This window comes from Pristiophorus japonicus, chromosome 9 (assembly GCF_044704955.1).
Source record: "Pristiophorus japonicus isolate sPriJap1 chromosome 9, sPriJap1.hap1, whole genome shotgun sequence".
NCBI lineage: Eukaryota > Metazoa > Chordata > Chondrichthyes > Pristiophoridae > Pristiophorus > Pristiophorus japonicus.
The window spans coordinates 226,349,691-226,363,417 of NC_091985.1; the positions used below are offsets into that span (position 1 = coordinate 226,349,691).

At 48.6% G+C, this 13,727-nt stretch overlaps 2 protein-coding genes across 2 annotated transcripts in view; one reads left to right on the top strand and one right to left on the bottom strand.

The window, feature by feature from the left end:
* The window catches only part of LOC139273825 (oocyte zinc finger protein XlCOF7.1-like), a 47,332-nt gene extending 46,456 nt beyond the window's left edge, over nt 1-876 (bottom strand). The window contains exon 1 of the mRNA XM_070890905.1: nt 770-876. The gene's annotated coding sequence lies outside the window, so the exon portion shown is untranslated. The remainder of the gene's footprint in view (nt 1-769) is intronic.
* A 218-nt stretch (nt 877-1,094) lies between these two features.
* On the top strand, nt 1,095-11,899 carry LOC139273820 (zinc finger protein 436-like). Its single transcript, XM_070890901.1, has 3 exons — nt 1,095-1,163; nt 5,917-6,105; nt 10,648-11,899. The coding sequence occupies exon 3, from the start codon at nt 11,011-11,013 to the stop codon at nt 11,767-11,769; it is 759 nt and encodes a 252-aa protein (XP_070747002.1). The 5' UTR covers nt 1,095-1,163; nt 5,917-6,105; nt 10,648-11,010; the 3' UTR covers nt 11,770-11,899.
* Nucleotides 11,900-13,727: the final 1,828 nt, after the last annotated feature.

Here is a 13,727-nt window from a genome sequence, read left to right on the forward strand (position 1 = left end):
TAGTAAAATTAGCTTTTCCCCAATTCTGAACTTTTATTCCAGGCCTATTCTTGTCCTTATCCATAATCAACTTAAATCTGACTGAATTATGCACACTGGCACCCAAGTGCTCTCCCACTCATACCCCTTCAACCTGCCCAGCTTCATTTCCCAAAACTAAATCCAAAACCGTCCCCTCTCGTGTTGGGCCTTGCTACATACTGACCAAAAAGGTTCGCTTGAATGCATTTCAAGAATTCCACACCCTCTGTACCCTTCACACTAAATTTGTCCCAATCAATATTTGGATAGTTAAAATCCCCTATTACTATCCTATGGTTTTTGGACTTCACAGCAATTTGCCTACATATTTGCTCCTCTATCGCCCTCCCTCCCTCCCTCTGGGGTCTAGAAGACACGCCCAGCAGTGTGATCGCCCCTTTTTTATTTTTCAATTCGACCCATATGGCCTCATTTGATGATGCCTCTAACATATCCCGCTGCTGAACAACTTTATCCCTTGCCATCCTTTCTCTCCCCCCTTTAAGCTCCCCCTGGCCCCAATAAGGGGACACATTTCTTACCTCTAAAGCACAAATCCATGCTGCAAGGGCAGCAACCTGAGCCCACTGCCCATCCCCCAACCATGTCGACTCTCCACCTCCAGCAGTGATTACCGGATCCCCACTCAAACCCATCTTTAACCCGCCACACTCCCCCGCCAGTTGTGGCCGACCCAGCGACTCCTCGCGGACAGCATCGGCGTCCGGGGAGCTCCCGCCCAACTCACAGCGGACCACTGCACGGCTTCGGGTGGCCGTGAGCCTCCGACCAACGACCAAAGCCGCTTCGGGCCGAGCTCCCGCGCGAGCCCTTCCTCCGGCCGCGTCCTGACCAACGGACGGCCCAACCTCGCGCCCGGCGGCTCAGCCAATCAGCGGCGCAAGTCCCGCCCGTCGGGCTCCCCGATTGGTTGGAGGACCCGCCGCCGGCTCGTTCCTCCAGCCCCGCCCCGCCCACTCCCCATTGGTCCGAAGCTCCTGCAGCCCCGCCCTACCCCTCTCGCTTCCCATTGGTCGAAAACGCCAGTCAATCAGGCAGTGGGTGCTGGGTCACGTGCCCCTCGAGCGCGCTCCACCCAACTGACCATAGTCGGCGCGGGGCCCGGATGGGTGGACTCTCAGGTTCGGATTTCCCGTTATTATACCCCCTATTCCCCCTCCCCCAGCCCGCGCGATTCTCTGCCCAATGAGAGCGGAGAAAACTCACTTCGCGTCACCGATCGCGGCTCTGTGACGGACACAAACGCCTTTCCCCGGAAGGCTCCGCACCACAGGATCCGAACGCGCAGGCGCAGCGCCGAGTGTGGGGGAGGGGCGGCTGATGTCCTCTGCATAGAAACATAGAAAATAGGTGCAGGAGCAGGCCATTCGGCCCTTCGAGCCTGTACCACCATTCAATAAGATCATGGCTGATCATTCCTTCAGTACCCCATTCCTGCTTTCTCTCCATGCTCCCTTTAGCCGTAAGGGCCATATCTAACTCCCTCTTGAATATATCCAACAAACTGGCATCAACAACTCTCTGCGGTAGAGAATTCCACAGGTTCACCACTCTCTGGTTGAAGAAGTTTCTCCTCATCTCGGTCCTAAATGGCTTACCCCTTATCCTTAGACTGTGACCCCTGGTTCTGGACTTCCCCAACATCGGGAACATTCTTCCTGCATCTAACCTGTCCAACCCCGTCAGAATCTTATATGTTTCTATGAGATCCCCTCTCATTCTTCTAAATTCCAGTGAATATAAGCCTAGTCGATCCAGTCTTTCTTCATATGTCAGTCCTGCCATCCCGGGAATCAGTCTGGTGAACCTTCGCTGCACTCCCTCAATAGCTAGAATGTCCTTTCTCAGATTAGGAGACCAAAACTGTACACGATATTCAAGGTGTGGCCTCACCAAGGCCCTGTACAACTGCAGTAAGACCTCTCTGCTCCTATACTCAAATCCTCTCGCTATGAAGGCTTCTTGCCATTTGCCGCCTTCACCGTTTACTGTAACTTTCAATGACTGATGTACCATGACACCCAGGTCTTGTTGTATCTCCCCTTTTCCTAATCTGTCACCATTCAGATAATCTGCCTTCCTGTTTTTACCACCAAAGTGGGTAACTTCACATTTATCTACATTATACTGCATCTGCCATGCATTTGCCCACTTACCTAACCTGTCCAAGCCACCCAGCAGCCTCTTAGCATCCTCCTAACAGCTCACACCGCCACCCAGCTTAGTGTCATCTGCAAACTTGGAGATATTACACTCAATTCCTTCATCTAAATCATTGATGTATATTGTAAATAGCTGGGGTCCCAGCACTGAGCCCTGCGGCACCCGACTAGTCACTACCTGCCATTCTAAACATAGAAAATAAGTGCAGGAGTAGGCCATTCGGCCCTTCGAGCCTGCACCACCATTCAATAAGATCATGGCTGATCATTACCTCAGTATCCCTTTCCCGTTTTCTCTTCATACCCCTTAATCCCCTTAGCCGTAAGGGCCATATCTAACTCCCTCTTGAATATATCCAATGAACTGGCATCAACAAGTCTCTGCGGTAGAGAATTCCACAGGTTAACAACTAGCTGAGTGAAGAAGTTTCTCCTCATCTCAGTCCTAAATGGCCTACCCCTTACACTGCCACCCAGCTTAGTGTTATCTGCAAACTTGGAGATAATTACATTCAATTCCTTCGTCTAAATCATTAATGTATATTGTAAATAACTGGGGGCCCAGCACTGAACCTTGTGATACCCCACTAGTCACTGCCTGCCATCCTGAAAAGGACCCGTTTATTCGCAGTTATTATCGATGGCGACCGAGAGGAGGCGCTGTGCGCAGCTCCGGGTACGCATGCGCGCATTCTTGGATGTCAATCACCCATCAGGCAGTGCGGCTGCTGGTGAGACCTGTGACATCATAGAATCAGAGCCATTGACATCACAGAAGGAAGCCATTCGGCCCATCGTGTCCATGCCGGCCGACACAGAGCGATCCAGCCTAATCCCACTTTACAGCTCTAGTGTAGCCCTGCAGGTTATGGCACTTTAAGTGTGCATCCAAGTACTTTTTAAATGCTCTGACGGTTTCTGCCTCTACCACTCTTTCAGTCGTGAGTTCCAGACTCTCACCACCCTCTGGATGAAAACATTTTTTTATCAAATCCCCTCAAAAACATCAACCAATTACTTTAAATCTATGCCCCGTTATTGACCCCTCTGCTCAGAGAAATAGGTCCTTCCTATCCACTATATCTAGGCCCACCATAATTTTTTACCCCTGAATTAGGTCTCCCCTCAGCCTCCTCTGTTCCAAAGAAAACAACCCCAGCCTATCCAATCTTTCCTCAGAGCTAAAGTTCTCCAGTCCAGGCAACAACTCTTCTGTACCTCTCTAGTGCAATCACATCCTTCCTGTAATGTGGTGACCAGAAATACTCGCAATAATCTAGCTGTGGCCTAACTAGTATTTTATACAGTTGAAGCATAACCTCCCTGGTTCTATGCCTCAGCTAATAAAGGCAAGTATCCCGAATTCCTTCTTAACCACCTTATCTACTTGGCCTGCTATTTTCAGGGATCTGTAGACATGCACTCCAAGGTCCTTTTGTTCCTCTGCACTTCTCAGTTTCTCAGTATTTATTGTATATTGCCTTGTCTTCTTAGCCCTCCCCAAATGCATTGCCTCACACTTCTCTGGATTGAATTCTATTTGCTACTGGGGTGCCGCAGGGATCAATGCTAGGACCCCAACTATTTACAATCTATACTAACGACTTGGAAGAAAGGACCGAGTGTAACATAGCCAAGTTTGCTGATGATACAAAGATGGGAGGAAAAGCAATGTGTGAGTCCACAAAAAACCTGCGAAAGGACATAGACAGACTAAGTGAGTGGGCAAAAATTTGGCAGATGGAGTATAATGTTGGAAAGTGTGAGGTTATGCATTTTGGCAGAAAAAAAATCAAACAGCAAGTTATTAATTTAAATGGAGAAAAATTCCAAAGTGCTATAGTACAGCGGGACCTGGGGGTACTTCTGCATGAAACACAAAAGATAGAGCAAGTGATCAGGATGGCCAATGGAATCTTGGCTTTATTGCAAAGAGGATGGAGTATAAAAGTAGGGACGCCTTGCTACAGTTGTACAGGGTATTGGTGAGGCCACACCTGGAATACTGTGTACAATTTTGGTTTCCATATTTACGAAAGGATATACTTGCTTTGGAGGCAGTGCAGAGAAGGTTCACGAGGTTGATTCTGGAGATGAGCGGGTTGACATATGAGGAAAGGTTCAGTAGGTTGGGCCTCTACTCATTGGAATTCAGAAGAATAAGAGGTGATTTTATCGAAACGTATAAGATTATGAGGGGGCTTGACAAGGTGGATGCAGAGAGGATGTTTCCACTGATGGGGGGGAGGCTAGAACTCGGGGGCATAATCTTAGAATAAGGGGCCGCCCATTTAAAACTGAGATGAGGAGAAATTTCTTCTCTCAGAGGGTTGTAAATCTGTAGAATTCGCTGCTTCAGAGAGCTGTGGAAGCTGGGATATTGAATACATTTAAGACAGAGATAGACAGTTTCTTTATCGATAAGGGAAAAAGAGGTTCTGGGGAGTGGGCAGGGAAGTGGACCTGAGTCCATGCTCGGATCAGCCTTGATCGTATTAAATGGCGGAGCAGGCTCGAGGGGCCATATGGCCTACTCCTGCTCCTATTTCTTACGTTTTTATGTTCTGCCCACCTGACCAATCCATTGATATCTTCCTGCAGTCTACAGCTTTTTTCTTTATTTTCAACCACACAGCCAATTTTTGTATCATCTGCAAACTTCTTAGTCATACCCCCTACATTCAAATTCAAATCATTGATACATACCACAAAAAGCAAGGGACCTTGTACTGAGCCCTGCGGAGCCCCATTGGAAACAGCCTTCCAGTCACAAAAATGGCCATCGACCATTACCCTTTGCTTCCTGCCTCTGAGCCAATTTTGGATCCAACTTGGCACTTTGCCTTGGATCCCATGGGCTTTTACTTTCGTGACCAGTCTGCCATGTGGGACCTTATCAAAAGCCTTGCTAAAATCCATATCGATTACATCAAACAGACTATCTTCATCCACCTTCCTTGTTACCTCTACGGTAGAGCTATCCGGTTAGTTCCACTCCCCTGATCTTTCCCCATAGCTCTGCAAATATTTTTCCTTCGGTATTTATCCAATTCACTTTTTGAAAGTTACTATTGAATCTGCATCCACCACCCTTTCATGCAGTGCATTGCAGATTGCAACAACTTGCTGCATACAAATGTTACCCCATGTTGTCTCTGCTTCTTTTGCCAATCCCCTTATTCTGTCTCCTCAGGTTACCAGTCCTTCTGCCTCTGGAAAGAGTTTCTCCTTATTTAGTCTATTAAAATTGTTCATGATTTTGAACACCTCTATGAAATCTCCTCTTAAACTTTTCTGCTCCAATGAGAAAAATCGCAGCTTCTCCGGTATCTTCACATAACTGAGGTCCCTCATCTTTGGTACCATTCTAGTAAATCACTTCTGCACCCTCTCTAAGGTGTAGACATCCTTCCGAAAATGTGGTGCCCAGAACTGAACACAATGTGTCAGCTGAGGCCTAACCAATGTTTTATAAAGGTTTAGCGTAACTAAACATCAAATGCTGATATTTCTGTGATGGGGTTTAGGAGGGCGAGGTTTATCCAGTCAGTTGGATGTGAGCTGAAACATGTGTATTTGGAGTGGAGAGCCAGGGACACTCTGCACAGCCCACACATCACTTGTTTCCCACTTGGTGCAAAAGGAATATTGACTTTAAATAGTTTTGTTTATAAATTTAATCATGCTTCTCTAATTTTATTTCTTAACTCAGATTCACGGCCTCATTTTATATCTTCCTCTGAGCCCCTCAACTTCATCTGGCAGTGTAATGTTGGCGAGTGGTGATTGATTGCCCTGGGAACCAACAGGAAGCGAGCGTAGAGGCCGGAGGGCCCAGGGAGCAGCGTGTTCTGCAACCAATCGCGGTGCTTGGGGGGCAGATCCTGAGTCGGCCAGTCAAGTGAGTCAGTGTGAACCCTTGTAAAATAATTTATCTTTTAAAAGTTAAATTGAGATTTCTTTTGTCAACAAAACAGTTTAACATTTGTCAGTATTTTGTTTTCCTGGAGTTCCTATTATGAGTTTCAGACACTTCAGTGCCAAGTGGACCAGGTGTTTAAAGGTCATTTATTTCATTCTTAGTTCAGTTGATAGAGTAGATAGAGAGAAACGATTTCCTCTGGTGAAGGGGACAGAACCTTAAAATTAGAGCTAGGCCGTTCAAGGGTGATGCCACGAAGCACTTCCTCACACAAATGTTTCTCCTGGCTGAAGAGTATCGAACTAGGGGGTCATAGTCTCAGGATAAGGAGTCGACCATTTAAGACTGGGATGAGGGGGAATTTCTTCACTGTGAATCTTTGGAATTCTCTATCCCAGAGGGCTGTGGCTGCTCAGTGAGTATATTCAGGGCTGAGATCGATAGACATTTTATCGGGACACTTTGATAAGGGTCCCACATGGCAGACTGGTCACGAAAGTAAAAGCCCATGGGATTCAGGGCAAAGTGGCAAGTTGGATCTAAATTGGCTCAGAGGCAGGAAGCAAAGGGTAATGGTTGATGGGAGTTTTTGTGACTGGAAGGATGTTTCCAGGGCTCAGTACTAGGTCCCTTGCTTTTTATGATATACATCAATGATCTAGACTTGAATATAGGGGGTATGATTAAGAAGTTTGCAGATGATACTAAAATTGGCTGTGTGGTTGATAATGAAGAAGAAAGCTGTGGACTGCAGGAAGATATCAATCAACTGGTCAGGTGGGCAGAGCAGTGGCAAATGGAATTTAATCCAGAGAAGTATGGGGTAATACATTTTGGGAGGGCTAACAAGGAAAGGGAACACACATTAAATGGTAGGACACTGAGAAGTGTAGAGGAACAAAGGGACCTCGGAGTGCATGTCCACAGATCCCTGAAAGTAGCAGGTCAGGTAGTTAAGATGGTTAAGAAGGTATACGGAATGCTTGCCTTTATTAGCTGAGGCACAGAATATGCTTGAACTGTATAAAACACTGGTTAGGCCACAGCTGGAGTACTGCGTGCAGTTCTGGTCACCGCATTACAGGAAGGATGTGATTGCACTGGAGAGGGGACAGAGGAGATTTACGAGGATGTTGCCAGGAGTGGAGAATCTTAGCTATGAGGACAGATGATAGGCTGGATTTGTTTTCCTTGGAACAGAGGAGGCTGAGGGGAGACCTGATTGAGATGTATAAAATTATGAGGGGCCCAGATATATTGGATAGAAAGGGCCTATTTCCCTTAGCAGAGTGGTCAACAACCAGGGGGCATAAATTTAAAGTATTTGGTAGAAGGTTTAGAGAGGATTTGAGGGGAAATGTCTTCACCCAGAGGGTGTTGGGTATCTGGAACTCACTGCCTGAAAGGGTGGTGAAGGCAGAAACCCTCACCACATTTAAAAAGTACTTGGATGTGTACTTGAAGTGCCGTAACCTGCAGGGTTACAGACTGAGAGCTGGAAATGGAAAGTGGGATTAGGCTGGATAGCCTCTTGTTGGCCAGCACAAACACAATGGGCCAAAATGGCCTAGTTCTGTGCTGTAAACTTCTATGATTTTAAAGGAATCAAGGGATATGGAATAGTGCAGGAAAGTAGAGTTGAGGTCGAAGGTCAGCCGTGATCTTATTGAATGGCGGAGTCGGCTCGAGGGGCCGTTTATCCTACGCTTGCTCCTATTTCTTATGTTCTTAAAGGCTAGTGGAAATCCAGAACTCTGTTCCCCATAAAACTGAAGCTGGGGGCCAATTGAAAATTCCAAAACTGAGATTGATAGATTTTGCTTGGGCAAGGGTATTAAGGGTGAGTGTAGAACTGAACCCAGCCAGTCAGCACCTTCAGGGGAGGAGAGGGAGGGGAACCAGTGAGTGTAGAACTGAACCCAGCCAGAGTCAGCAACTTCAGGGGAGGAAACATAGAAACATACATAGAAACATAGAAAATAGGTGCAGGAGGAGGCAATTCGGCCCTTCCAGCCTGCACCGCCATTCAATGAGTTCATGGCTGAACATGCAACTTCAGTACCCCCTTCCTGCTTTCTCGCCATACCCCTTGATCCCCCTAGTAGTAAGGACTTCATCTAACTCCCTTTTGAATATATTTAGTGAATTGGCCTCAACAACTTTCTGTGGTAGAGAATTCCACAGGTTAACAACTCTCTGGATGAAGAAGTTTCTCCTCATCTCGGTCCTAAATGGCTTACCCCTTATCCTTAGACTGTGACCCCTGGTTCTGGACTTCCCCAACATTGGGAACATTCTTCCTGCATCTAACCTATCTAAACCCATCAGAATTTTAAACGTTTCTATGAGGTCCCCTCTCATTCTTCTGAACTCCAGTGAATACAAGCCCAGTTGATCCAGTCTTTCTTGATAGGTCAGTCCCGCCATCCCGGGAATCAGTCTGGTGAACCTTCGCTGCACTCCCTCAATAGCAAGAATGTCCTTCCTCAAGTTAGGAGACCAAAACTGTACACAATACTCCAGGTGTGGCCTCACCAAGGCCCTGTACAACTGTAGCAACACCTCCCTGCCCCTGTATTCAAATCCCCTCGCTATGAAGGCCAACATGCCATTTGCTTTCTTAACCGCCTGCTGTACCTGCATGCCAACCTTCAATGACTGATGTACCATGATACCCAGGTCTCGTGGCACCTCCCCTTTTCCTAATCTGTCACCATTCAGATAATAGTCTGTCTCTTTGTTTTTACCACCGAAGTGGATAACCTCACATTTATCCACATTATACTTCATCTGCCATGCATTTGCCACTCACCTAATCTATCCAAGTCGCTCTGCAGCCTCATAGCATCCTCCTCGCAGCTCACACTGCCACCCAACTTAGTGTCATCCGCAAATTTGGAGATACTACATTTAATCCCCTCGTCCAAATCATTAATGTACAGTGTAAACAGCTGGGGCCCCAGCACAGAACCTTGCGGTACCCCACTAGTCACTGCCTGCCATTCTGAAAAGTCCCCATTTACTCCTACTCTTTGCTTCATGTCTGACAACCAGTTCTCAATCCACGTCAGCACACTATTCCCAATCCCATGTGCTTTAACTTTGCACATTAATCTCTTGTGTGGGACCTTGTCGAAAGCCTTCTGAAAGCCTTCTGAATACCCCTGGATGTTGAGTTCCCAGCCCTGATCATCCTGGAGCCACGTCTCCATAATCCCAATCACATCATATTTGTTAACATCTATTTGCACAGTTAATTCATCCATCTTATTACGGATACTCCTTGCATTAAGACACAAAGCCTTCAGGCTTGTTTTTTTAACACCCTTTGTCCTTTTAGAATTTTGCTGTACAGTGACCCTTTTTGTTCTTTTTCTTGGGTTTCTCTGCCCCCCACTTTTCCTCATCTCCTTTCTGTCTTTTGCTTTTGTCTCCTTTTTGTTTCCCTCTGTCTCCCTGCATTGGTTCCCATCCCCCTGCCATATTAGTTTAACTCCTCCCCAACAGCACAAGCAAACACTCCCCCTAGGACATTGGTTCCGGTCCTGCCCAGGTGCAGACCGTCCGGTTTGTACTGGTCCCATCTCCCCCAGAACTGGTTCCAATGCCCCAGGAATTTGAATTCCTCCCTGTTGCACCACTGCTCAAGACACGTATTCATCTGCGCTATCCTGCGATTCCTATTCTGACTAGCACGTGGCACTGGTAGCAATCCCGAGATTACTACTTTTGAGGCCAATTTTTAAATTTAGCTCCTAGCTCCTTAAATTCGTTCCCCTCCCTCTCCTCCCCTGAAGGTGAAGGATAAGAAGGGGAAACAGTGAGTGTAGAACTGAACCCAGCCAGAGTCAGCACCTTCAGGGGAGGAGAACCAGTGAGTGTCGAACTGAATCCAGCCAGAGTCAGCACTTTCAGGGGAGGAGAGGGAGGGGAACCAGTGAGAGTAGAACTGAACCCAGACAGCGTCAGCACCTTCAGGGGAGGGGAACCAGTGAGTGTAGAACTGAACCCAGACAGAGTCAGCACCTTCAGGGGAGGAGAGGGAGAGGAAACAGTGAGTGTAGAACTGAACCCAGCCAGAGTCAGCACCTTCAGGGGAGGAGAGGGAGGGGAACCAGTGAGAGTAGAACTGAACCCAGACAGCGTCAGCACCTTCAGGGGAGGGGAACCAGTGAGTGTAGAACTGAACCCAGACAGAGTCAGCACCTTCAGGGGAGGAGAGGGAGGGGAACCAGTGAGAGTAGAACTGAACCCAGACAGTGTCAGCACCTTCAGGGGAGGGGAACCAGTGAGTGTAGAACTGAACCCAGCCAGAATCAGCACCTTCAGCGAGAAGCAAAAAATTGTTGGAGGTGATATAATGGGTTTGAATTTTAGCACAGGGAGTAGGGAAAGTGTGTGGGACAGGGATTTACAGCTGTGGGGAAACCAGAGAGGAATGTATGTATCATAAAAACTAGAATTGTCCGATCTGAATTTCTATCCTGTCCTTAGTGATGATTTTGGAAACTCCTTTTACAGGGTATTAGAAGGGGAAGATTTGCAGATGGGAAACTTGAACCAATTATCACATTAAGATCTGACAGTCACTCGATTCATCACAACCTGAATATCATTGGACTTGAAAGTGGAAGGAGAAATGTTTGTCTGTTCCGTCTGTGGGAAAAGATTTCAAACATCAGTGTGACTGGAAAAGCACCGAGACACACACACACACCCGAGTGAGTGTTCCAGTGCACTGACTGTGGAAAGAGCTTTAACCAGTTACACAGCCTGAAAAAACATCGCACCATTCACAGCGGGGAGAAACCGTACATGTGTTCTGTGTGTGGACGAGGCTTCAACTGATCATCCAACCTGGAGAGATACGAGGACACCCGCACCATGGAGAAACCGTGGAAATGTGGGGATTGTGGGAAGGGATTCTGTTACCCATCTCAATTGGAAATTCATCGACGCAGTCACACCGGGGAGAGGCCGTTCACCTGCTCCGCGTGTGGGAAGGGATTCACTCGATCATCCAACCTCACTGAACACCAGCGAGTTCACACTGGGGAGAGGCCATTCACCTGTTCCGTGTGTGGGAAGGGATTTACTCACTCATCCAACCTCTCTGTACACCAGCGGGTTCACACTGGGGAGAGGCCGTTCACCTGCTCCGTGTGTGGGAAGAGATTCACTTGTTCATCTCATCTCACTGATCACAAGCGAGATCATACTAGAGAGAGACCGTTCGTCTGCTCTGTGTGTGGGAAAGAATTCATGAAATCATCTCACCATCTGAGACACCAGCGTTCTCACACTGACGAGAGACCATTTACCTGCTCTGAGTGTGGGAAGGGATTCATTCAGTCATCCCACCTCACTGCACACCAACTTGTTCACACTAATAACAGACCGTTTAAATGTTCTGTCTGTGAGAAGAGCTTTAAAAGCAGAAGTGATCTGATGGTACACCAACACATTCACACTGGGGAGAGGCCGTTCACCTGCTCAGTGTGTGGGAAGGGATTTACTTGTTCATCCACCCTGCTGACACACAAACGCACTCACACTGGGGAGAGGCCATTCACCTGCTCCATGTGTGGGAAGGGATTCACTCGATCATCCCACCTGCTGAGACACCAGCGAGTTCACAAGTGACTGCAGGGGTTGGATTCTACTGTTATTGCTGCTATTAATCACATCCAGGACTGAACCATGTTCATTCTGATAGTTGGGCTTTGTTTCCCCTGTAACTGGGCTGGAGTTTAATTTTATGGATATCTGACAAATAAATCAGCTTTGGTTCAAACATACAGTGTGCCGATTCCTTGATGTCTCCAAGATAAGTGGAGACTAATTGATATCCTGTTACCGACTGTACCATTTTTGGGCCTTATCTCCTTTGTTCAATAAGGACCTCCCAAAGTGCTGTACAGCCAATGAGATACAACAACATCAAAGTACATTTGAAGTACATTCACTGTTGCAATGTAGGAAGTGCGGCAGACAATTTGCACACAGCAAGCTGCCACGAACAGCGATGTGATACTGGCCAGATAATCTGTTTTAGTGATATTGGTTGAGGGATGATGGGACCTCAGTTGAGTGATTCATCCGAAAGATGGCAACACTGACAGTGCAGCAATCCCTCAGTACTGCATTGGAATGTCAGCCTAGATTTTGTGCTCAAGTATCTGCAGGTGGACTTGAACCCACAACCTACTGACTCAGAGACGAGAGTGCTACCACTGAGCCACAACTGACACCCGATCATTGCTCACGATTATTTCAGTTCTCATTCCTTCGGTTACTCTCATGGACAAACCCTAGATTTCTATACCTTCCAGAGTGCCTCTTCTAGCCTTGGTATCCAGGGAAGGTATCGGTAACACATCCATGTACCTGCCCTGGGAGTGTTTGATGTGACAGTGTAGAGGGAACTTTACTCTGTATCTAACCCGTGCTGTACCTGCCCTGAGAGTGTTTGATGAGACAATGTAGAGGGAGCTTTACTCTGTATCTAACCCCCTGTACCTGCCCTGAGAGTGCCTCAGGCTCAGAATACCCCATTTCCCAATGCTGATATCCATCACCTCGATAAGAACATTTAACCCAAAATAAGAGAAACCCATCAGTTCCTTCTCCGGACACAGATCCGGAGGGACAGTGAGTGTCCCGAACATTGTTGTACAGTGTGATCGATAGTTCATCCCTGGGTCTGAGCCTTTTGGTGATGATTTGAATTTAATGCCCTCGAGTTACTGACTCACCGACTGGTGAAAATAGTTTTTCCTCATTTACCTGATCACATTTTGGGGTCAACGCAGCCCTGCGAGCCATGCCTGATTTCCGTGCTCAAACCAGCACTGAAAACTTACCTCGGTATTCTCCACTCCCTCAGGTCGATCCAGGACCTCCGCGCAGCGCAGCACAAGCTGTGGGGGCGGAGCCAGGTCCCTGCGCTGAACACAGTGCCGGGACCTCTGCACATCCACGCTACACTGTGGGAGGGGCCCGAAGCACGCCGCCCCTAGCCCTGGCCGAATGGGCTCACTGGGGCGGTGAAGATCAGACTGCACCTCCCTCGTCCAGCTCCTGCTCTGGCTGTGGCTCTGGCTCCAGCTTCCTCCCCTGTTCAGCTCACGCTCCCTCTGGCTCTCTCACCACCCCCCCCAGCTCCTGCTCCGCTGCTCGACCGCCCCCCCAGCTCCCACTCCGCTGCCCGAACCCCTCCAGCTCCCAGCTCCCGCTCCGCTGCCCGATTCCCCCCCACCCCCCAGCTCCCGCTCCGCTGCCCGATTCCCCCCCACCCCCCAGCTCCCGCTCCGCTGCCCGATTCCCCCCCACCCCCCAGCTCCCGCTCCGCTGCCCGAGCCCCTCCAGCTCCCAGTCCGCTGCCCGAGCCCCGCCAGCTCCTGCTCCGCTGCCCGATTCCCCCCCACCCCCCAGCTCCCGCTCCGCTGCCCGAACCCCCCCAGCTCCCGCTCCGCTCCCTCTTCCTTCGATGGGGCCCGTCCACCTGGCATCTTGCTGGGGGCGGGTCCCGCCCGAAGTCTTCGGCCCGGCTTCTTCACGTCGGCCGGGCCCATCCAGCCTCCTCCCCTCTCCTCTCCCCC